We start from the raw sequence: 25111 nt of genomic DNA, 5'->3' as shown, positions 1-25111 counted from the left end.
AATCCCCTCCGAGGTACATAACAGCACTGCATTTATGGATGCATCAAAGGTGATGCACAGAGATGTTCGGGGTAACATTATGGCCCTAAACTGGAAATAACCCAAATATCCATGGTTAAACTATGGTATTCTCAGACAAGGCCATTTTATATAACCATAAAAAAAGTTACAATTATATGCAGTAACATGGATCACTCTCCCAAAATCAAGTGAAAGAAGATGGACTCACACAAAAAATGTATATGATTCTATGGGAGCTCAGAAAGAGGCAAAACAAATCCATAGGGTAAAAAGAAAAACTGAAAAAAAAAAAAAAAGAAAAACTGGTTAGTAATCTTTGGGAGAAAGTGCTGGTAATGTCCTGTTTCTTAACCGATACAGCAGTTATACGTTTGTGCTGACTCATTACACTGTACATACATTATCTGTGCAGTTTTCTATACTTCAGTGAAAGTGCTGAGAGAAAGAGAGACTGGAAGAAGTGGGGCTAGCAAACAGAGACAACACCTTCATTTTCATTGCAAACAGGAGCAAAAAAATGGGGCAGAGAGTGGAGCAAAGTGGAAGAAATGATAACAAGTTTATACTTGTTTATGTGAAGGATCCACTAACAAGAAAAAACTGACGGAGGAGAGAGGCACAAGAGCTGGAGCAGTTCTCACGGAGGTGAGACGGGCGGCAGTCAGGCGCTCTGGAGAGACGCCCTGAGAGCTCAGCTCTGAGTGATGAGCCCACCACTGAGAGATGGAGGCGGAGCTGGAGACAGAGGCAGGCAGGCAAGCATGTGACAGCTAGCTTGTGAACTTCTCTTCTGTGTGTTTCCATTTTCTCAAGAACGTAGCAGAAAGAGAAAAGTAGGTGGGCACATTCATTAGCTACAAGTGAACGTAGGAGAGGAGGCGTGGAAGTCTGGAAAGGAGCAGAGGTACACGGGTGTCTGGAGGAATGGCCGAGGAAAGCAGACTGTGCTGGTCCGCTGGGAGATCCCAGGGGAGGTGTGTGAGGTTAAGGCGGACGAGGCAACACTCTGCTGCACACAGGCAAGCGGCACAACACAAATTAAGCAGAATGCTGGATTTTAACTCTGACTTTGACAAAGTGAAGAGGACGACAGGGAAGCTGAGGCTGCACGCAAGGAAATGACTGCAACGCACCAGACTCTGAACCAGGGAGGGCAGACAAAGAGGCCAGGAAAGGCAGTGAGGAAAAGTGAAAGGGTGGTAAGGACCAATAGACTGAAGGCTCCCAACTGGGTCTTGCTGGGAGTCGCTGCCAGGGACGTGGAAAGAGAGGCGGGCTGTGGGACCCTAGGGTACAGAAAAAGCTGCTGAACTTTTGTGCCGTGGAGTGCTAGCGCTCATGCGTGTGCCCTGCTGAGGGAGGGCGGATGCAGAGGATGCATTCAAGCAACTGAGAGGCCAGAGAGCTGGGAAATCATTTCTGTTTACATTAAAGTTGAAGATGGTATGACACGGCCAGACACTATGTACCTTCTGAAGGACAAACACAGACCCCAAATCAAACCTGAATCTGTCCCACAAGGTAGCCACCAGCCACATGGGGCTACTAAGCACTTGAAAGGTGACAAGTGCAACTGATGAGCATGATTTTTAACAATATTTCATTTAAACTAATTTGAATTTAAAAACTGGTACTTGATTCAGTTACTGGAAAACTTTTCAGTGTGTCTGGATTAACCTGGCTATGTGAAACTACTTTTTCAATTGCAAATTTTATGAAATCTAAATACAGGCCAGGAAGCATGTCCACTGTTGAGAAGGATGAGCCTGAAAGTGGCAGTGAGGCCCAAAGAGGACAGCCACCCCACCTCCAGGCCCAGTGACAGGATGGAATGGGGAGGGAGAGACAGCCACCACCCTGGGGAGAGTCGAGGAAGTCGAGACCCCGAAGAAGAGCCAGGTTCCAATTAAAGCAAGAAGCCATGCTCAGAGAAGAGGTCAGGCCACGGGGGACTGAGATGATGACGGACGATCTCAGAGGGCACAGCAGAAGGGACTTTGGAGGTGACGAAGCATGGGAGAAGGGCCAGATCTCATTTTGTCCAGTGCTGTGAAATTTCAAAATATTTTACCGTGGTGCCAGTTTGTATCCATTGCCATCTACTGTACCAAGCATTTCATGGTTCGTTAAAATAGGAAACTCCTACCCTTCGGTTTTGGTGATTTTCTATGAATTATTTTTAAGTCGTCCTCTTCTCTTCTCTGATCTGTCTTGCTGAAACCCCATCACTTGGAGGCAGGATCTCCTGAACTGGTTCTTTAAATTTTGGGTCTTTTCTCTCCTATTCTCTATCTCTTTGTCTTTTTGCTCTACTTCTGAGAGATTTCCTCAATTTTACTTTTCAAGTTTTCTACTGAGTTTTTGATTTCTGGATACATTCTTGTTCTCGGAATGTTCCTTTTGTGGAGCACGGCCTTCCTGTTTCATGGATGCAGTTTTCATTTGTCCTTTGAAGATGGTACTGACAGTGTCTGTCTCTGTTCATGTGTTCTTATGTTTTGTTTTTAGTTTTATTCCCCTTGCCTAGCCTCTGCATCTTCCGAGCTGCTTTTTTCAGTGTGTTTGCTGGGGCTTCTATCTTGCATTGTTAGAAGAACCCTCAGATACCTGACATGCTTGGCTGCACGCTCATGAGGAGGAGTGGGGGGACTAAAAAGCCGGTTGGAAGCTCTGAGCTTGTGGCGGGGCTTGTTTACTTCAAGGGCAATCGGAGCCCTGTCCTTAGTGTCCTTAAACCCCTACTGTTGGTATCCTAGCTCTTTCCCCTCGGGCTGGAACGGACCCTAGAAGCAGGGTACAGTCGTCTTCTCACTTTCTGTCAACAGAGTTAAATTCAGCTGCCAGGGTCGTGTCAGCCACGAGGGAGAAGTCTCAGCACTCCACACAGGCTTGGTCCCCTAATCCGTTTTTGGTACAGCACCATGCCCTTCACTGTGCTGGCTAATCCAGGTGGATACCCCCAGTTCTTCCCGCTCCTGGTCCTTTTGAAGATTCACAATTTAAACAAGGATGGTTCTCAGCGCTCTTCTCTGCAGACTTACCGTTCACCTTTTTCACGGCTAAGGGAGCGAGTGAGCACTTGCCTATTTGCTTTCCAGCTTCAAAGACTTGTTGCTGTTGTGTCTTCTCCTATTCTCGCCACCTCTGTGTGTTTATAATCTTTTTTTAAAAAAATATTTATTTATTTACTTACCCACTTACTTATTTTTGGCCATACTGTGTGGCTTGTGGGATCTTAGTTCCCCAACCAGAGATGGAACGTGCGCCCTTGGCAGTGAAAGCGCGGCGTCCTAACCACTGGACCACCAGGAAATTCCCTACAGTCTTTTTTTTTTTTTTTTTTTTTTTGTGGTACGCAGGCCTCTTACTGTTGTGGCCTCTCCCGTCACGGAGCACAGGCTCTGGACGCACAGGCTCACGGGCCCAGCCACTCCAAGGCATGTGGGACCTTCCCGGACCGGGGCACGAACCCGTGTCCCCTGCATTGGCAGGCGGACTCTCAACCACTGCGCCACCAGGGAAGCCCCCCTACAGTCTTTTTAAAAAGCCTCTTACTATAAGTTCTGTAGGGTTTTGAGAGGAAGAGAAATTTAGAAGTGCATATTCAATCTGCCATCTTAACTACAAGCTCTGCCTTGTGTTTTCATTAATATGGTTACTGTGTCATGGACTGACTTAGTATTAAGACAGAGACTCTGGTCTCTGTTATGGCAGAGCACATACCTTCCCACCTATGACCCACCAACTCAGAAGCTTATATGACAACACAGAACACTATTTGCTACTAAATATGACCCTTAATACACTTGGGAGACTGCCTGCCCCGAGCAACAATTCATTTAGGACGATGAGGAAAAAATACACAGCACACATTACTGTGCCTAGCTAGACAAGCCTGAAGAGTTCACTTCAAGCTAATTTAGGGGTTCTAGGGTTAAACTCTCAGAACCAGAGAGAACTCCTAAAAGTACGTAATATGCAACACATGCTTACAAATTCACACCCAGCTGACTCCTGGATTCTTACCATCCTGCAGTCTGAGCTTGGCCAGGCTCTACTGAATAACCCGGCGGTCAAGTTATTTTGGAGGAAATTGAGTTTGCTATCAGCACTGGATTACTGCCTACTGTTTACACCAATTACCTCCAGAATTAGCGGTGTCCTTTGGCACTTCTGGATCTACTCACCCATCTGTGGCAGGTTTCTTCCGGAGTATACTTGGCCGTGGGGACGAGCCCTGGGCTGGAGCGTTGGTGCTCGCACTCTGGCTGTGAGTCTGCACCACAGTTGTTGCTGCTGGAGCAGCACTGAATGGGTTGCTAAGAGGGTTGGCTACAATTGTGGCTCCATCTGCCAACACCACTGCTGGAGGACAGGAAAGAGCAATGAAGAGAAGGAAACGGAAGTAACATCACTAAAATGTCACGTAAGACAAAAAACAACGATCAGACCACCACAATCAAGAGTATCCATGTTAGGACTGTCCAATTTCAAGAAGATGAGGGATAAGGACAAAAGCAGATGGCAAACTGGGGAGGTTACAAAGTCTACTGATGCACGATTAAGAACGTCTTTTCTTTGCTCTACAATCATAATTACTAATAAGTGAGATAAGATACATAAAGTATATAGTATGCTGCAAGAAATGTTCTGCTACAGTTTTTTGGTGAAATACCACCACCTCTCAATTCCTAATAATGGTACCAACATTCCAGTCTATCTTTACAGCTTTACAAACAACTCCAAAAAAAATCTTAGGGAATTTCCTGGGGGTCCAGTGCTTAGGACTCCGCACTTCCACTGCCAGGGCCCAGGTTCAATCCCTGGTCGGGGAACTAAGATCCCGCAAGCCACGCAGCACGACCAAAAGGTAAAAAAGAAAAAGAAAATCTTGAAATGGAATGAGAACACTAGTCTTATAAGGTGAATGTACTCCCTCAACTAAGAGCTCTTCTAGAACGCTTCTCCCCATGTGCAAGCGCACGTTAGGCTGTTTACGTATGTAGTTTCTAATGCTTACAAAGACCCTGACAGGTAAGTTCTAAGCAACTCATGTTACAGAGAGAAAATTAAGGCCTAGCGAGCTTACCTGAGACCACAAAGCCAGCAAGTGGCAGAACCATGATTCAAACCCTGTGTACCTTTTCCCTCCACACCAACTTCCATGTAAAAAATTAAAATTACCTGAAGTCTTTCCTTCAGGCTGAGGCTGCTGGGTCCCTATTGGTGCAGGCTGAAGTCCTTGGGTGCTGATTGGGGTTGCTGAGTGAATGCCCTGTGTGCCTATGGGGGCTGGCTGGATCCCTGGGGTCCCAATGGGAGCTGGCTGGATGCCCTGTGTACTGATGGGGGCTGGCTGGATCCCTTGGATATGTCGAGCGTGGGATGCATCCACTGTCATCAACTGCATGGGGTTCAGGTGGACTGTGGACGCCACCCCGACTCCAGTCTGAGCCGTGATGGCAGAGTTTGGAGCCTGAGCTGAAACTAAAAATGAGGCAAAAAGTGACAAAAATGTTAGCTTTGATTGGCACAGTCCACCTAAGGAGAAAAACACTCAAATCAAAACAATTTTTCCACTGTTCAAGATCTAAACTCTCAGTTAAAAAAAAAAAGTGCTACGTAAACTCTATACGTTGAGGCTTCCCCCCCACTACTTGCACCAATTTGATACGATCTCTGCAGATTGCTAGAAATAGCATTAAAATGAGAAAAAAGCAATCATTTATTAAAAGCCAAATGTGAGCCAGGCAACTATGTAAGTAAGTAATATAAAACTTCTGAGATACATCCATGCCTCCAGGTCAAGAATGTTTGCTTTAATTGATAGAACCACTATCACAGGCACTTCCGAAATACATAGTTGCGGATTTTAAATTCCAAAATATGCACTGAAGGGAGAAGTAACTTGTCCTTTTATCTATCAGGGAAACATATCATCTGTGTATATTAAAAACAAACAAACAAACAAAACTGAAAACAAAAACATTCCCAGGAAGCGACAAAAAAAAGAAGGGATTTCTCACTGTTTGTGGAAAGAAAACAAACAAACAAAAGACTTTTCTTCTCCGTCATCAAAACAATCTGGAAAAAGATATACGTATCCCCATGTCCACTGCAGCATTATTTAGAATAGCCAAGATATGGAAACAATCTGTGTCCATTAGTGGATGAATGGATAAAAAAGATATGGTATATATATCCATACACACATAATGGAATATTACTCAGCCATTAAAAAAGAAAAACCCGAAATACTGCCATTTGTGACAACACGGATGGACCTAAAGGGTATTATGCTTAGTGAAGTAAGTCACAAAGAGAATGACAAATACCATATGATCTCACTTATATATGGAATCTAAAATGCAGAAAACAAAATAAACCAAGCTCTTGGACACAAAGAACAGACTGGTGGGTGCCACAGGCAGGGGGGGAGAGTGGGCGAAATGGGTAAAGGTGGCCAAAAGGTACAAACTTCCAGTTATAAGATAAATAAGTCATGGGGACGTAATGTACAGCATGATGACTATAGTTAGCAATACTGTATTGTATATTTGGAAGTCGCTAAGAGAGTAGATCTTAAAAGTTCTCATCACAAGAAAAACAATCTTTAACTGGATGGTGACAGATGTGAACTAGACCTGTGGTGATTATTTTGCAATATATATAAACATTGAATCGTTAGGCTGTACATGTGAAACTAATATATGTCAATTACACCTCAATTTTTAAAAAATAATCTAACTGAAAATGTTTTTTAACCATAGAGATAAAGGTTTAAATTATTATTATGCATAAGAAAAGTATAGTGAAAAGTTACTACGTGTAAATTTATAGTCATGGCTATATTGTAATTCTTCCTTTGTAAAATATATACATACACAATTTCCAGAGCATTATAGCTTCTTCCTGAGAAGTGTATCTGTGCTATTTCTGTTAAATAACAGTTTTTGGTCATTTGCCTGCTGTTGAACCTGCAGTCTAGTCACCACTCCAAGCCTTTTTAAGATCCAATCTTATTTCACACTTTGTGTTCTCACTCACACTATGTTCCTGCCCAAACCAAGCCACTCTGCTCTGACCACATACTCTAGCTAATACTTTATTCACAGACAGAAATGTGCTTTTCTCCAAACCCACTACAGCTCTGCCCTATACTTTCTGAAAGATGCTTTCCAAATGTCACTTCCTTCAGGAAATCACTCCTGACCTCCAACCCTACCTTCTCAAGTAGACATAACCTCTTACCTCAGAAGCAGCATGGCTTTGCTCAAGCCCCTCTTTTAAGATTTAGCATATTATAATATCTCTTCATGTCTAATCTTCCTACTAGACTCTAAGCTTGTTGAAAGCTGTTTAAAAGTCAACTTTAAAAATGGAGCCTAGCATAGGAGCCTTACACAGGACCTTACAAAAAAGTAGGGTTTCAATAAATATTCAATAGGATACTGTAAGCTGGTTACTAAATCATTTTTTCATTTGTGTCCATCCATGTTTAGATTCACATGTCTGAGAAATAATATATTACCTCTCATCTGCACCAACAATGACAGTTTGATCCTGGAAGAAATAAAGTATTGAACGTACTATTCATTTTTCTGTGTTAGTATCTATCAGGGCTACAGCAGTGATGAAAGAAGAATAATGTAGAGAAACAGACGACTGGCAGGATCCCCAACACTTCAGACAGTGCTCTTATGATGGATTTTTACAATAAAGGTTTATATAGAATGATAGTGTCTGCAATAGTTGATTCTAGGTCAAGAGAGACTCTGCGTGCCCTTTTCAGCTGGCTAGCATTCAGAGAAATACACAGTGGTCATGAATGACCTTCTCCATAAAAGCAAAATGACTGCACTGTTATAGAAGTTCTGTTATAGAATCATGTTATAGAGTTCTGTTATAGAACTTCACTGTTATAGAATTCAAGGTAGTAGATGAAGGAGAGAACCTGAAGGCAAGTGCTGTTACTGATAAAGAGACTTAAGAATTTTCAGCAGTTAGTGTAACACACACACACGTGAAATTTACTTCCTAACTGTCAACATGCTTCTATGATACTTTTTGCATCCTACTTTTGGCAACAATCAATTAAACATTATTCTACTTTATAAGATTGTTAATAAAAAAACACTGTTATGAAGTTCCTTTAAAAAGAAAGTTTTGAAAAACACCCCCCACCCCACAAAAAAAAAAAAAAAAAGTCAAAACACACACATAGAACAATGTAGAGATGGAGGAACCTATTTTCAAAGCTATTTAAACCTCAGTATTGGGACTTGCCTGGTGGCGCAGCGGTTAAGAATCTGCCAATGCAGGGGACATGGGTTCAAGCCCTGTGCCGGGAAGATCCTACATGCCGCGGAGCAACTAGGCCCGTGCGCCACAACTACTAAGCTTGCGCTCTAGAGCCCAAGAGCCACAACTACTGAAGCCCGAGCACCTAGAGCCTGTGCTCCACAACGAGAAGCTGCTGCAAGGAAAAGCCTGCGCAGCTCAATGAAGAGTAGCCCTGCTCACCACAACTAGAGAAAGCCTGCACACAGCAACGAAGACCCAACACAGCCAAAAATAAATAAATAAAATAAATAAATTTATATATATATTAAAAAAAACCCTCAGTGTTTGAAAGTTTTAGACTAGCACTGTCCTAATGAAAATATAAGTCATACATGCAATTTTAGATTTTCCAGTAGCCACATTAATAAACTAAAACGCAGGCCAGGGCTTCCCTGGTGACGCAGTGACGACGCAGGGGACGCGGGTTCGTGCCCTGGTCTGGGAAGATCCCACAGGCCACGGAGCGGCTGGGCCCGTGAGCCATGGCCGCTGAGCCTGCGCGTCCGGAGCCTGTGCTCCACAACGGGAGAGGCCACAACAGTGAGAGGCCCGCGTACCACACACACACACAAAAAAACGCAGGCCAAATTAATTTTAATGACATATCTTGTTTAACTCAATATATCCAAAAATTATCATTTCAAAATATAATCACTATAAAAGTTATTAATAACATAATTTACATTCTCTTTTCCATATTATGTCTTCAAAATTCAGGGTACATTTTACTCTTAAAACACATCTCAATTCAGAGACTAAATTTCAGAAATATTCGATTTGTATTTTGATTTCATAAAATCTACAATTTTGAAAAAAGTAGTTGCATATCACTAAGTTGCACCAAACATATTTGAAATTTCTCTCATTTTAATTAAGTAAAACAAAAAATTCAGTTCTTCATTTGTGCCGGATCCCCTTTAAATGCTCAATGGCCACATGTGGGCGCAGCTGCAGTCCTGGACGGCACAGCAGACAGGCAATGGCCACAATCTGACAACCTGGCTTTCTTATGCCTGAAGTGAGCTGAGGGTCTCACAGGAAAAGACTATACAAACCCTGAGGTTTAAGTAGCATTGTTTAGTCTGGATTGGCAAAAAGAACACTATTTACCGGACTGGATAGTGAATTTTGAGCACAACTGGACGAACATTAAAAATACAACAAATATCCCACAAAACAATAGAAGCCCCGTAAGAGTACAGCTTTATTCGTTTTTAACTGCACTTCCATTTTAAGGGATAACAAAAACTGTTAACATAATTATCCTCAGGGTGGGATAAAATCATGCCACTATCACTGAAAGTAACAACTTTTTAGATTTCAGGGGTGGTGATTTACAACCGTAAAGCTTCAGATTTCAGCCTGATCTGAATCTGAAAATAAAAGCTAGAGTAATTAAATCCATACTAGAAATATTCACTGATCGATTTCTATCTCATTGCATGCAAAAATTAAAATGTTAAAAGTCATCTTAACAGTGGGGCTCATACCTGGATACTGTCGAATGGTGGACACAGAGCTGGTGATCGGGGTGTAGGTGTGAGCAGCCAGTGGGTATGCAGAAGGTGGGTACGTTGGCAGAAAGTACTGGAACTGAACAGGAACAGATGGTCTATAGATGGAACACAGATAATATGAACCAAAATGGTTTTTCTTCTTTCCCTTCAAATGATCCTATCCCCTACAAACTCTTTTTACTTTTAACTGCCATACTAACATTTCCCAAATTGCATCCCAAACAATTATATCAACGGATACAGACCTAGAGAGAGTAATATTTTAACACAGATGGACCTAGAGATGATCATACTAAGTAAAGTAAGTCAGAGAGAGAAAGACAAATACCATATGATGTCACTTACAGGTGGAACTGAAAATATGACACAAATGAACTTATTTACAAAACAGAAACAGACTCACGGACATAGAAAACAAACTTGTGGTTACCAAAGAGGAAAGAGGCGGGAAGGGATAAATTAGGAGTCTGCGATTAGCAGACACAAACTACTATACATAGAATAGATAAACAACAAGATCCTACTGTATCGCATATATATATATAAAAAACTGAATCACTTTGATGTATACCGGAAACTAACAACAACATTGTAAATCAACTGTACTTTGGTAAAAAAAGAAAAGAAAAAAACTAATAAGCATTTCTACACGCCACAATAATCAAACAAGAATATTTAAAAATGATCCAATTCTGAAATTACTTCATGTGCACTCCACCAGGTTCTCACTGTGGGGTGGGAGAAGGGAGATACAAATACGGAATGGGGGAGGTAATGGAGCTAGACCAGAGATACCAGAATGTACTTAGTTTTTAAAATGTTATATACTTCCTACCTCTCTGCCTGCTGAAAGGGCCTAGAAGTAGTGACAATCCGGTAACAACAAACAGAGCTAATGGCTAGATCTTAGTTTCTAAATGATGCAAAGGAACCAGGGCTCCTTGGAGAAATGGCAGATTCCAGGGCTCAGAGGGACCAAGTTCACGAAGAGTTTCAAGTATCTTAATGTGGTGAGAAGTAAGGAAGGGCTAGAATGACCAGGACATAGCAAAACCCAGGAACTAGTCTGAAGGGGCTCCCAAGGACGAACCTGGAGACAATCTGAGCCTCGAAATAGATGACAGTAATGGATTATAATTATGAATGAATAAAACCAAATCCACGAGCCCATGCAGATGTTCAAAAATAAAATACACAGAAAAATAAATAAATGGGGATAGATGAACTTTCTTTACATCAGAATGTCAACTGATAAATATCAACGAAATGATCGAACAAGTCACTATCTTGCAACCATCATATTGCAACCATCAACTGATTCAGCCAGGAATCATCAATAGAAGCAAAACTACAGAGTGAAAGCTTATAAGGACACTTATAGTCTCAAGGTATTTCCACACAAATTAGTTATTTACAAAAAAGAAAAGTACACCTTTACAGTAGAAAAATCTGGCATCACCTTCATTAAGTAATTAATATTGAGATAACTATTAATGGGACAAAGGGTGAGCATGAGCTCTCTGATGTAGTAACAGTGAGAACATATCACCTAATGGTACTCACTTCAAAAATGCACAGCCTGAATCTAACTCCGAGGAACAATCCGACAAGCCCAAATTGAAGAATATTCTGCAAAAACAATGGCCTATCTATACTCTTCAAAAATTTCAATGTATGAAAGAGAATGGAAAGCTAAAGGATCGTTTCAGTTCCCCATACTGTGGTTAAGTAAGAACAGCTTTGTTCTCTAGAGATGAAAATGGAAATACTTAGGGGATAAGAGGTCATGATGCTGCCACCCTTACACTCAAAATGGCTCAAAATAAATTAAAAAGAGAAGTACACAAGTCAAAAAAAAGATACTAGAACATTCATCAAAAGGAGAACGAATAAATACAGCACAGTTTCATACAATTAAAGAAATTACACAATGTATTAGATTTTCAGGGGGAAAAACTGAAAATAAAGAAATACATGCCATATTCGTGGGACAACTGGTTTCACTGAAAAATCAAAACAATTCGTGACACGATGGGGCACATTCTCTCCTACCTATTGTCACTTCGGGTTTCCATAGCCACAGGATTTGGAGAGGCTCGATGTCCTGAAATGGGAATCAGGCTACTCCTCTCTGCAGGGTAATCGGGTTGGATCCGAGGAGAAGTATGTGTGATTTGCTGAGGCACCACCTTAGCTACAAAAAGTATAATCCAATTACATTACTGCTCATATGCTTTCACTGGCATGCCAAAACATTCTTGGCCAGCAACAATCTTAAGAATGCAAACAGTAATAAGAAGCCTGGATTTTTAGTTTTAATCAAAATAAAAAATGAAAAGATGAGTACCTATGGTGCAACTGAATTATTTCAATCCAATAATACACTGATATATTTACACTGCTATCTGTCAAAGCAGGGTTCAACATTAATACTTTCAGCAACTACATCCTTTTCCCCTGACCTGGCTTCTTGGAGACCTTTTTTTTAAAAGGAGAAAACTTAAAAAAAAAAAAAAAAAAAAATCAACAAAAATTTGAATACAGAAATGGCAAACACCTTAGATTCTTTTCAGGGGCCCATAACTAATCAGTAATAATGTAGCTAATAAGTAATGAGAAGGTCATTTTAATTTCCAAGTCTTAGGTTCCTCATCTATGAGGAGGCCTTCTCTAGAAAATCACTTAATTTCTAAAGTCTTTTGGGTTTCCTGTGACTTTGCATAATATTTTATGGCAAAATCAAAATGATCATACAGTTTTCAAATTTAATTCTATCTGTAAAGACCCAAGTCATACCAATGACAGGCACGCAAACACTAGAGACTGGGATGATGCCATCACGTTACCCAAGGTGCAGCACGCTGAACACCAAAGGTAAGCAGCAACCCCCCTGGGTCCAGATATTTTCTGAGGGAGGCAGCTGGAGAAGTTTCTGCAGGATGATGGGTGAGATGCCCAGTTTGACCAGCGAGGATGGCCTCTGCTGGCTAACGCAGAGAGAAGCTGGCATGATGTATTTTCCATCAGTAGTCAGTCGAGAGGGTGCTGAGGGAAAAGTGAGTAAGCCTGTGTTTTCACTGTGCCCATAAAAGGTAGGAGAAAATTATGCTTCCAATAAAAAAGCAGCTGTGTTTGGCACAGTAGCTAACATCAGATGGTAACCACACACACACACACACGAATCATACCTTTACTTTTTCCTAATTAAAAGGGCCATACATCCTCAATTATTTAGAAAAAAAAAAACTTCAGGAAAAACATAATGCAGAAATGGTAAGTTGGGGCTATTTTCAAAGATAATCCCTGTTTTCTATAGGCTGGCATCATCTGATTCTTTTTATAGTTCTGAGACCACTGTCATGTGTGGAGAAAATAAGGGTGGCATTCTATTGGAAATGGGCATTCACTGCAGGTGAAAACCCTATGCTTGGGGTTATCAGGCTCTTCCCCTGATCCAACACATTCCTATTAATAACAATGGCTGAATTCAATATCTAATCTCACCTGGAGAAAGCAAGTGACACTTAGAAAAAGCCACTTAGGTGACTTTAATATAGCTCTTATGCCCTCAACTTGAAAATCAATGCTCTAGGGTTAATATCAGTTTTCCCTTCTCAACTGAGGCCCTTTCTGTACAGGGATCCCATTATGATGTAACAAATATCTGAGTTACTACACAAGAAGAAAACAAAACTAGAGCATAAACCTGACGGAACTTCGACAAAAGCAATCACACTAAGTAGCAGATGTTTAAATCTGTTTGGACACTTCTGTGAAATGATTTTCAGATCTAGAATTTAATAAATGGTAAAAATTCAAAGGTAAGTGAGCTGGGGAGTTAGAGAACACAGCAATACCGTAACTTAGGACAGGTAAGAAGTTGGTAGTTTTAGCCAAATGAATGAACATTATTTGTCTCCTGCTACTTTCAGTGAGTTTACTTGCACAGTGTTTACTCTTAGGAAGACACAGTGACATTAACAAGAACTGATCTCTAAATAATTCTCCACAGAGAGGGTTCAAGACACAACCAGACAGCCCCCTAGGGTACGTTGCCCCTCTTTACTGGTCTGATTTTCTTCATAGCAACACATTCCCTAGTGAGACTCTCGACTATAAAAATGAAAAGAAGGGGCTTGGCTCTGACTTGACAGTGCTGCAGATAACTGATGACACTGTTAGGTATAGCCAGAAAACAGCCTGAAATGACAACATGGAACAATCAACGATCTTTTTCAATGAAAGTGCTGTAATGCTGAACCTCTAACCCCACTGCCAGACTTCACAGAAGTGAGATTAAATTCAGAGGGTGTGACAGAAGTTTGGTTTCCCCAATGCCAAGCTGGAGTGAGCAGTAACGTGAGAAAGACCGCAGTTATTTTCTCTGCTAAAAGCTGTCTGTGGGGCTGAGTACCAATTTAAGGGCTGGAATGGCTCAGTTATTTAAAAGAGGAGCAAGGGTTTCCTGGGTCCTACCGTTACTCTGGAAAAGTGCCTTCAAAGTTTGCTAGGAGGGCTGTGGAAGCTGCAGCCTGTCACACATGCAAAGGAAGGAAGCAGGGAGGGAGGGACCACCCCAGTGCTGGGACACAGCAGGTAGGGGAGACACTTCTGTGTCTGGTCACCAGATTTCTGACCGTCGAGTATGTCAGTGCGTCCTCTCACAAAAGGCAGCCTTACTTCTAAAAGTACAGCAGATTAAAAATATGGCAGCTGTCCCACATCTCTGGGAGTGAAGGAGAGTGAGATGGCACACTCACTGTTACAGAACCAAGGCACAGGTAACACTAGAAACTAAAACCTGTCACTTGTGGGTGAAAGGAGTGTTCTGCCTCATAGGCCACGGCCTCTGCTTTGGAAGCTGTGACAGTAAGCTATCAACTCTGACGACAGGCATCGACAACTTGCCGGCCAAACCTTGCTGATGCCTGTTTTGGCCCATGAGCTAACAATGGGTTCACACTTTTAAACGGCAGCGGGAGGGAAAAATCAAAAGAAGACTATTTTGTGACACCTGAAAATGACATGAAATTCAAATTTCTGTGTCCATAAAAAAATCTAACGGAAACACAGCCACACCCATTTGTTTACATATTGCCCACAGCTAGGTAGCTGCACACACCCATGAGGCCTGCAGAACCTAAAGCATTTACGAGCCGGCTCTATGGAAAAAGCTTGCCAATCCCTGCTGTTGATCACTAAAGTTTGGCTGCCAGAAATTTTTCAAAGATGTTTTAATACTGTAAATATACACATATTTAAAAGGGGAATAAGCAAAGCCTGGAAGGAATTTTAGGATGGTCATGAAGTACCTTGGGTGGCACCCAGATAAGAACCTCGGGGAAGTGACTTGAGGGTTAGCATTCTTCCCACTGTTGCATCACCCAGAGATTTTTCCTGAACAATCTGTCAGTGTACAAGGTCTCTTCACTCCAGATCTTTGCTTCTTTCTTGCTTTTCCTGTTGTTCTTGTCAAACTTTTATCAGTAAAGTTAACTTACTTTTTAAAAAGGTAAACATAGAAAAGGTAAAGGTTGATGAATAAGTCAAAAGTGGAGTTAAAGTAGTTTACTTTGGGCTCTCAGAGATGGTTATCTTCTTTTCTCTCCCCCTACCATCAAAATGCCAAATCTGTATATGAAATAATACTCAAAGTTAAAGTCAGTGTTGCTTTGAAAATTAACAATTAAAAAAAAATCAACACTAGCCAGCTATATGAAGACCTGGTCAGCGGGGCTGAAAATTCCTTGTAAGCTTCCGTCTGCAGGCTGCACACCACTTACCAACCGGGATGTTTGAGGTGGTCACTGCCGTAGCATGGGATGAATGTGAGGGCATTGTCATGGTAACAATTGTACTCGTGGGAGCTTGTGTGTGTGACACCGATCCTGGACAGGAGAAAAAGGGAAATTCTTCAACAATGGCCTCTCTGCACACATTACAGATTCTCAAAAACCCAAGAAAAGCTCTTGGGAAAAAGAAAGAGAATTTTTCTAACCTAATTCTTGTTCTCTGCCTGAAGCTGAGAAATAAAGAATGAACCCACGCCTTATGCCTCCTTCCTCCCTGGCAGGAAGAGCAGGGCTGCCGACTTACCAGCTGTGGTTGCGGAAGGAATGGTGTTGGTTGCCAAAATAGGTGCTACCGTTGCTGCAGCCACTGGTGTGCCAGTACTGAAGATCGTTTTCTGTGGGGGGGGGGAACACCCCACAACACAATTAGAAACAGGAACATCTCCCACCCAATCCCGTTTAAACGCAATCACTGCCTTCGATATTGCCAGGCTTTTAGCAAGTTTTGCACAATTCTGGTTTTAACCCACAGAGTATACAGATGGCTCTTCATCTCTGGTTTTACCTGAGCCATGGTATGGAGCTGCTGTTTTGGCGTCCCTAGCGCAGGGTGAGATGGCAGTGTGATTCTTGTTGTCACATCCCGTGACTGGGCAGGACGCTGAATACTAATTGCTGCAGACGGTGGATGCTGGAGAGACAGAGTTGGCCGACTGGGAAGACAGAAAAGACATCACGATCTATGACTTGTCTCCAGACGCAATGCAGGCAGCCAAGGCCACTTACTGTCTCGTGCTGGATCACAGTCAGAGTTTTATTTTTCACAGGTCTGTGAAGTCCACATGTGAACCAATGAAGTTAACTGCCCATTGAGTTTCTCTCCTGAAACTGCCATAAGCCTCATTCTAAAAGGTATCAACATGGACCATGAACCAAATAAATTAATCCTTAGTCATACTGAGTATCCTCGATATAATTAATCAACACTCTCTGACCATCTCGAGTAAGCATTACTGTAACGAACACGTTTCACTCTGTGGACAAATCTGAAGATACACACTAAGGTTCTGACTGTTGAGGTAACGTTACAGAAAACCTTGATTAACGGAAGCTTAACCTGTGACCTTGAAGCGCTGACTTTCTTCCCCCAATTTTATATCATCCCTTACCAAAAGATAAAGTTATAGTTATGACTGCCTCATAATTGAAAGGGATATCAACATAGACAGCATGTCAAATTAACTGGCAAGCATGCTACTGAAATTGCAAAAATGGTAAGAAAACTTGATGGTATATCAAAGTTGACATCTCAAACAGAGGGGAGAGAATGGGCTACTTAATAAATGATGCTAGGAAGACTACATAGCCATTTGGAAAAAATCAAATGAGATCCATACTTCACACAGTACACCAGGATAAATATGAAAATGATGAAAGGTTTAACGGAAAATAAGAAAGTACATGAAGAAAAGATAGAATTCTTTAATAGCCTTGGAGTGGCGGAGAGCTTTCTAACAATTAAAAGCTCTAAAAATCCAAAAGCTATAAAAAAAAATCAAGAAATTTGACTCTGTAAACCAATAAGCAAGCCTCCTAACACAGTAAAACACACTACAAGCAAAGTAAAAAGACTCATAGGTGAAAGTGTAATCTTAATATATGAAGAGCTCCTAGAAATCCATGAGAAAAATAACAGCCCAATAGAAAAACAGGCCAAGGATATGAATAGTCAGTTTGCTAAAAAGAAAACACAAATGGCCCCTTAACAAAGGGAAAAGACTAAGTCTTAATCAGAGGAAGAGAAATGTAATTTAAAAGACACTGATATATCATTGTTCACCTATCAGATTGGCAAAAATCCAAAAAATTGACAGGGTACTCTGTTGTTCAAGCTGTAAGGGAACAGGCACTTTTAAATATTCTGGAGGGAGTATAAACTGGTACAAACCCTATGGAAGGCAATAAGACATAGGTATCAAAATTACAATCACATATACCCTCCCCTCTGATCACTTTTGGGAATTTATCCTATAGATATTCTTGCACACATGCATAATGACAAGAGTATAAAGTTATTCACTGCAATATTATTTATGATAGTAAAGTAAAGAAAAGAACCTCAAATCCACATACACGATGGGTCATCATACTGCTGCTAAAAGAACAATGAAACTCCACGTACTGAAATGGAAAGCTTTCAACATACGTTGTTATATGAAAAAACCCAAAGAGGAACATATAAATCTTGAGACTGACACACTGCCGGCTGCAGTAAGACGGCAGCTTAGGAATCTATGAATTAAACAATTTGGGGGGTAAAAAGGATAAAAGTTAAGAATTACATGTGAATTCGACTGTATTTAAGAAACACTGGAAGGACACCCCGAAAGCTATAAACATGTTACTTTACAAAGGCAAAGGGAAAGGAACATAGGAACTTGGTAGACGTGCGACAGAGGAGTGATACTCCCTACTGAATACCTTTTTATGTTTTTGTATCTTGGAACCATGTGATTATAAATGAGGAAGAAGAAAACATGAAAAGTTGAGCCGTAAGGGTGAAATGTGATTGGGACCTCACGTATCCAAACTAACCAATGGTTTCATAACAGGGATCCTCTCTCAAAATGCTTTAAGATCAGAGCTGGTGGGATATTAGTGCATAAAACTTACAAACTGAATAAAGGATGGCTTTCTCCCTATAGGAAGAGAACTAAATGGCATATTATTCAAGTTCAAAGGAAAGCTGAAAGCCTGGTCATAGGTGCAACTATGACACCTGGTGGAACTTACTGAGGAGAAAGCCTACTACTGAAGACTGGATTTTTAACAGTTGATGACTTAGGTCATCAGAGTACAGTGAAAGCTGCCCACTCCCAGCATTTACAATGAAATGCATTCAGAGAGATACATGTACACATAACTAAAATAATCACAAATTTTAGGATGGAGGAATCTAATTATGGGAACAATTCTGAAGATACCTGTAACAAAGAAGAATGCCAACAGAATCACCCGGAAAGGATCTCCTAAATTCAAACTTAAACGTGCTCATATTTTAAGAGGTCCAGCTCATACAAAAATATACCCCCAAAAGAGTATTTCTATTAAGTATTTAGATATGTGAAGTGTTTCTGAAAGCACAGACTATAGTCTTTGATTTTCATTTACTCTAATGAAAAATAACAAGTGTTAACACATAAAAAGTGTTAATGACCATTACATGTCAGGCATGTATTAAGTGCTTTATATATTAGTATTAATATATACATATTCACACATTAATATTTATACATTAACTTCCACATCAAGGAAGGTAATATTACCGCCATTTTCTAGGTGAGGAAATTGAGACATTTACTCTTTCACCTAGCACTCCCACTTCCAGGAATACACCTTGAAGGCACACCATCACAAACATGCAACATATGCCAAAATGCCCATCAGTACATCCATTAGCTAGGAAGTCAGACATTAGGAATTTATCACAGTTATAGATAATTTAAGTAGAAAAACCATCTGATCATTAGGGTTTTTGTCCGTTTAATTCCCTAGTGTATTTCCAGTGCCTAGAGCAGTGACTGGCACAGACGAGGCACACAATAATATTTGTTACAGGAGCGAAAACGTAGTTATATGCTAAAAATCTATCTGACAAAATTCAATATCCATTTTTTAGTAAAAACAATACACTGGAAAAGATAGATAATTCAACAACATGGTTTAAAAAAAAACTACCCCTAGTTTTCACTGTATACACATTTATACCTTTTGAATTTCATCATACCATCTGAATATATTAATTTTTTGAAGGTACTATAAAGTTAACATGAATAACAGTCTATTTTATGTTGGGCTGTTGTGTCTCTTTGTACCTCAGGCAATATATTCAATTACCGAGAAGTAAAGTGTCTTCATTTTATTGAAGAGGGGACTAAGGATCAGGGAAGTTAAAAACACTTATAATGACACACAGCTAGTAAATGACAGAGCTAGTGGTTAAAGTTACGCCCTAGGCACTACTCTGCATGTAAGTGTTATTTTCTTCAGAGCTCTGTTCTGGGCCCTCTTCTCATTATATTTATTCCCGCTGGGTAGACTCAGATACCTAGAGCATTAACTGTAGCCCACGTTAATGACTTCTCAAGCACAGACATCTCTTCAACTACCTGTTGCCACAGATACACTCAGTATCACAAAACTTAACCTTCTCTTTAAAATCTGCTTTCGGGGCTTCCCTGGTGGCGCAGTGGTTAAGAATCCACCTGCCAATGCAGGGGACACGGGTTCGATCCTTGGTCCGGGAAGATCCCACATGCCGCGGAGCAACTGCGCCCATGCGCCACAACTACTGAGCCTGTGCTCTAGAGCCTGCGTGCCGTAACTACTGAGCCCGCGTGCCACAACTACTGAACCCACGTGCCTGGAGCCCTTGCTCTGCAACAACAGAAGCCACCACAACAAGAAGCCCGCGCAATGCAACCAAGAGTAGCCCGCACTCGCTGCAACTAGAGAAAAGCCCATGCACAGCGACGAAGACCCAATGCAGCCATAAATAAATAAATAAATAAATAAATAAATCTGCTTTCTTTCCCTTGTTTCCTTTTCATTTACTTGGTCAAGCAAGGAAGAAACCAAGGAGGCATCTCAGACTGCTTCCAACTGGTAGACAAGTCTTCCGGATGGTCTCTAGTTCCCGACAGCTCTGTTCTCCATGCCCTATCCCTCCTTCGGTCCAGTGAATCACTTCTTGTCCATATTGCCGAAGGCTCTTTCCCTGGCACCCATGTAATCGATGGCAAGAATCAAGCAAGACCACTGGAACACTGCATGCTCCTGGCAAGACTCTCATGCCACTGCCTTCCCCAACTTTCATAGCTTCACCAGCACAATATGCCTGCAGGTCGTGAGGACAAATACCTTGATGTCTTCATCCCTGTGTCACTCACAAGCATCATCAGAGACCACCCCTCATTGACCAGATTCTCTCCCTGTATGGCTCTGTAAATCTCCTAATTGTACTGGCTTCACTTCTCAAACACCCAACCTTTTTACTATACCCTCTGGACTCACAATCCATCTTTAGCAAAATCTCCTGTATCCTCAACCTCTTCTGTGAATATATCCACTATCTTCCTGCCCTAATGAATCTTGGTTCTCCCTTGAGAACGCTGCTTCCCTCGACAGCCCTCTCAACTGGGAGCCATTTTCTCTCATAAACCTCCTCCCCATCTATATTGCCCTCCTAAATCATCTCCTCCCGAACTCTTCTGTGGACTCCAGACTCATATATTAAGCTTTCTCAACATCTCCACTTGGGTGCTCAGAAGTCTGCACAACCTTAAAAGTGTCCCAAACCAGAGTCTGGAATTCCTCCCCAAACCTACTCCTCCCATTCTTCCCCATCTCAAGTTTAGGCAACTCCACTCTCCCAGCTGCACAGCCAACCAGCGCTGGCGTAAGCCTGACTGTTCTCATTCTCTAATAACCTCGTACGTGCTTCCTCAGAAATCCCCTCCGCTACCTTCAAAGTTCTATTCAGAATCTAACCACATCTTTCCACCTCCAATGACCATCTCTCCTGGATTCCTGCCATACTCTTTGAAACATCCTGCTTCCAACTTTGCCTCCCCACAGCCAACTCTCTCCAGCAACCAGGCTGATGCAGCTACTTCAGATCATGGCACCGCTCTGTTCCAAACTCTGCTAAGGCTTCCCATTGCCCCCCAGTGCAGGCCAAATCCTCAGAGTGGTTCCTAAGGCTCGGCATGACCTGGGGACCTTGCTACCCCCCAAAATTATCTCTGGCCACTCTCCTACCATTAGCCTCTTGCTGCCCCTTTATGCGGCAAACATACTCCTGTATCAGGGCCTTTGCACTTACTGTTCCCACTGCCTAGAACACTCTTATCCCAGACAACCATATGGCTCATTTCATATCTTTCCATTTTCTGTTCAACTGCATTCTTATCAACAAAACCCTTCCTGATCACCTTACATGACAAAGTAAGCTCCCCGCACTGCCTACCCTGTCACTACAAATCCCATTCGCCCTGATTTTTCCCCAAAGCACTCTCTGCCACCTAAAAAACTACACATTTTTTAATGGTATGTCTCCAGCCACAGTTTCCACAAACAGAAACTCTATGAGGGCAAGAATTTCTTTTTATTTGTTCACTGCTTTATCCTCAGTGTCTAGAACACAACATAGCTCATTAAAAAAAAGAAAAAAGCACTCAATAAATATTTGTTGAGTTGAATGAAAGAAGGAAAAGAAAAGGGGAGAGAAGAAGGGAGGGTGACAGGATGGCTGATCTTCAAACCCCCAAATATACCTAAGTGCGGAATCAGTGGCATGGGCTGCTGTTGTAGTAATCACTGGAGACTGAGCTCTGGTGGCCGACACAGTTGCTACCACAGCAGGAGGGATGGTATTAGAGGTGGTCACAGGTGGACGAGACTACCAAGAGAAGAGAAAAACATATTTCATTGAAAGCAAAATACAGTATGCCCAAAACACTGCAAGTATAATTTGAAAACTGGGCCTCGAAATAAGGGTGTTTATGTCCAAATGAAAATAAATTCTCACCATTCTGATTACCGAGTTCTCTTTTCAGATAGGTTGTTAGAAGGCCAAGAGCCAGAATTATCCCAAAAAATCCAATGCTGGTTGGAGAGTACACAAGCCCCTTCTTTTCGAATATGACCAGACTCAAAATTCTGTCCTACGATTAGTACAGACTGGAATCTAGCCCTTCAGCTCTAGTTCCCACAGAGCTGTCGCTGGTCCTGGAGCAGACACTTTTCATTACAACACAACCTAGGGCTTTCCACAGAGGGCCTACTCAGAACTGGATGCTGGCTCTCATGCCATCTGAGGGCAAAAAAGGCAAACACGTGGTAACAGCATTCTTTACCAGCGGAAGGTGCAGGGTGCCCAGATGCTTTCTAGATGTTTCCATATGGATATACTTCCCTTACCCCTACATCTGTGTGTAAAATCTTCATCTGACTAACGAGTTCCACACTGGGCTTCACCCGCTTGCCCACTGTCAGATTCTCCAGTCATCTGAGCTCTCCTGAGTAGTCCTTCTTTCCTGCTCCTGCCACGTGCAGGTTAACTCAGCAAACGCTGCCCATTCTTGATCTGTTTCTCACCTGCAGACCTCGTCCCCATGGCGCTGCTCTCACAGCCTGTCCTCTCACACTAGGACTGCTGTGCCGTCTTCCTCACTACTGAGCTCTTGACCTTGGTTCTCCTCTTTCTCCAACCCTTCCTACCATTATACTCCTGGGGCCCTAATCAGTCTCCAAACGTGTTTTATTACCAGCAAGGTCTTTTATTTTGTTTAATGTGAAAGCTCTAGGCTAGACATATCTTACCCTGCGTCCCAGTCAGCACTCTTCCGTAGTATCTTAAACCCAGCTATTTCATACATGCTACCAGTCTGGCCCCAAAGGCACTGAACTTCTACCTTCTGTACGCAATTCAGCTAGATTAATCTTTCAAAGATATTTCTTTGACCATATATCAGTGTATTCCAAAGACGCAGTAGCTCTCTGCTGTGTACAAAATCAAGTTTACAGTCTTCATCTTAGAGCCCCGAATTTAGAGACAGACATGGTATCACGCAGTAACACGTTATACTTCAGTAGTACTGAGGCCACAGGTTTCCTTGAAAAAAGTTGAAAGGCATGGACCATCTTCCTCAAAAAGCATACATGTGTGCATAAAATGTTTAGGGGTTCACACACCCCTATCCAAATTAGAATCCCTCAGTTCTAACTGGGCTTTCCTCCACATTGTGTACAACCACCACTATCCTCCTCGCCTTGTTCACAGTGCTGCCCCCCTTCACGTCTCTGAATCCCCACTGCCACACCCATCCCAACCAAAAGCCTTCCCTTACTACCTCTCTCCTAAATTCCTACAGTGGATCACATGACACTGTATGTAATTCAGCCTTCTCTACATCTTGGCAGCTAGATCCAAAGTCGCTTGAGGTTCAAGGACTCGCACAGTGCCAAGCAGAGTGAATAACTCAGAGTAGGCGCTGAACGCTTGCTGGCTGACTACCCGCAACCCTGGCGTGCCTGGATTGGCTGGTGAATGATGTGCTGTACTGCCGGCTGAGCTGCAGCAGCATTTGGCAACTGGGAAGTCGGCCTCAGGACCGTGGTTACTTTAGAACTGGACATCACAGCAGCAGCTGCTGCACCTGGAAAAACAGTATTTTTTTCATTAGTATGGCTTCCGGGCTGGTGATTTAAATAGCTACAATTATATTCCCTATAAGCTCAGTATGTCAGTATTCAGCTTAAGTGCTTTATGTATACTTCCCATTTCATCATACAGAAAATTAAGAGAACGTGCGCTCAAGGGCTGAGATTTCATAAGATCGATAATCTGTATTGCTTCTTCAAGGGTGTTCTTAAATGAAACTGGCTTGTTTTTTTTTTTTTTTAAACTGCAAGTATGTAGCAGTGAAGCACAGCACGGTGCTGTTATCACCCTGATTCAAGCCAAGGCTGCAGCAGTTTAACCACCAGTGAGAGTTCACTTGAACCACCACTGCCTTTGTACCATCAGTGCCAATATCAGCACTGACAAAAGGGCACACGTCTTAGTTTCGACCTCACACAGATCCCCCTGCAGTCTGTGAACCTCACTCTGAGAACAACCACTAAGTTACACTGAGAGAGAGTATTTGTTAGCCTGATTCTGCCGACAATAATTTTATCCTCTCCAACAGAAGGTAACAATTTCTGATCAAGTAACTGAAAAAACTCATTAAATTTAATACCTTACAACCTATCAGCACTTAATTGTAACAATAAATTCATCTTATTGCCATGTGAATAAAAAGATTTGACTAAGCATTTTCACTAAACTTCAAAAATACTCAGTATTAACATTTGTGACTTATTTATTGAAAATGAAGCCCATATTTACACAACCATAGCTTTCAGGAGTTCCTCAGTATAAAGGACAATTTTTAGACCATACAGAGAATTTGAATTGCTCTGAGTTTACACACATAGGTGTTGCAATACAACTATAATAAGCACCTATTAGGCCACACTAAAAATGTGCATTAATCTAAGTTTATTTCTGCTGTCCTGCAACTCTAAAAAGCTCATTCTGGATATGCTTTGTGTTACTGTATCTTCTACCAAACGTACACCTGTCACTGCATTTCAGGAGTCTGAAGAAAACACGCAGCCTTTATTTACCTCGAGGCAAATGAGAAGCTCCAATGTGAAGAGGGGGCCCAGGTGCGTTGCTCCGGATGATAGACATCTGTACGTTTGTGGTCATGATGTGATGCAGGTTACTGGGATGCCCCTGCAAGAAACAGGATGCAACGTTATTTCCAAGTGCCTGGTCTTAGCCACGGGTGCTTAGCCATTGCTTCTAGGAAGTCAGCTGCCTCCAAA

The 25111-nt window shown here is 41.9% G+C and overlaps 1 protein-coding gene across 6 annotated transcripts in view; it reads right to left on the bottom strand.

The window, feature by feature from the left end:
- SAP130 (Sin3A associated protein 130) overlaps positions 1-25111 on the bottom strand; it is a 75437-nt gene that overhangs the window by 38903 nt on the left and 11423 nt on the right. For 5 of the 6 annotated variants that reach the window (XM_027082494.1, XM_027082496.1, XM_027082497.1 and 2 more), the window contains 10 exons: positions 24908-25019; positions 23768-23892; positions 22009-22133; positions 16239-16386; positions 15978-16068; positions 15665-15769; positions 11934-12075; positions 9855-9976; positions 5206-5508; positions 4209-4386 (listed from right to left, as the gene is read on the bottom strand). In XM_027082494.1, the coding sequence (XP_026938295.1) occupies positions 4209-4386; positions 5206-5508; positions 9855-9976; positions 11934-12075; positions 15665-15769; positions 15978-16068; positions 16239-16386; positions 22009-22133; positions 23768-23892; positions 24908-25019 (1451 nt within the window). The remainder of the gene's footprint in view (positions 1-4208; positions 4387-5205; positions 5509-9854; positions 9977-11933; positions 12076-15664; positions 15770-15977; positions 16069-16238; positions 16387-22008; positions 22134-23767; positions 23893-24907; positions 25020-25111) is intronic. The other variant, XM_027082495.1, reaches the window with a different exon arrangement.

This window comes from Aethalodelphis obliquidens, unplaced genomic scaffold (genome assembly GCF_003676395.1).
Source record: "Aethalodelphis obliquidens isolate GAN/ISIS:26980383/991018 unplaced genomic scaffold, ASM367639v1 scaffold47, whole genome shotgun sequence".
Classification (NCBI taxonomy): Eukaryota; Metazoa; Chordata; class Mammalia; order Artiodactyla; family Delphinidae; genus Aethalodelphis; species Aethalodelphis obliquidens.
Note: the sequence above shows the minus strand (reverse complement) of the source record. Positions and strands in the feature narration are given on the sequence as shown.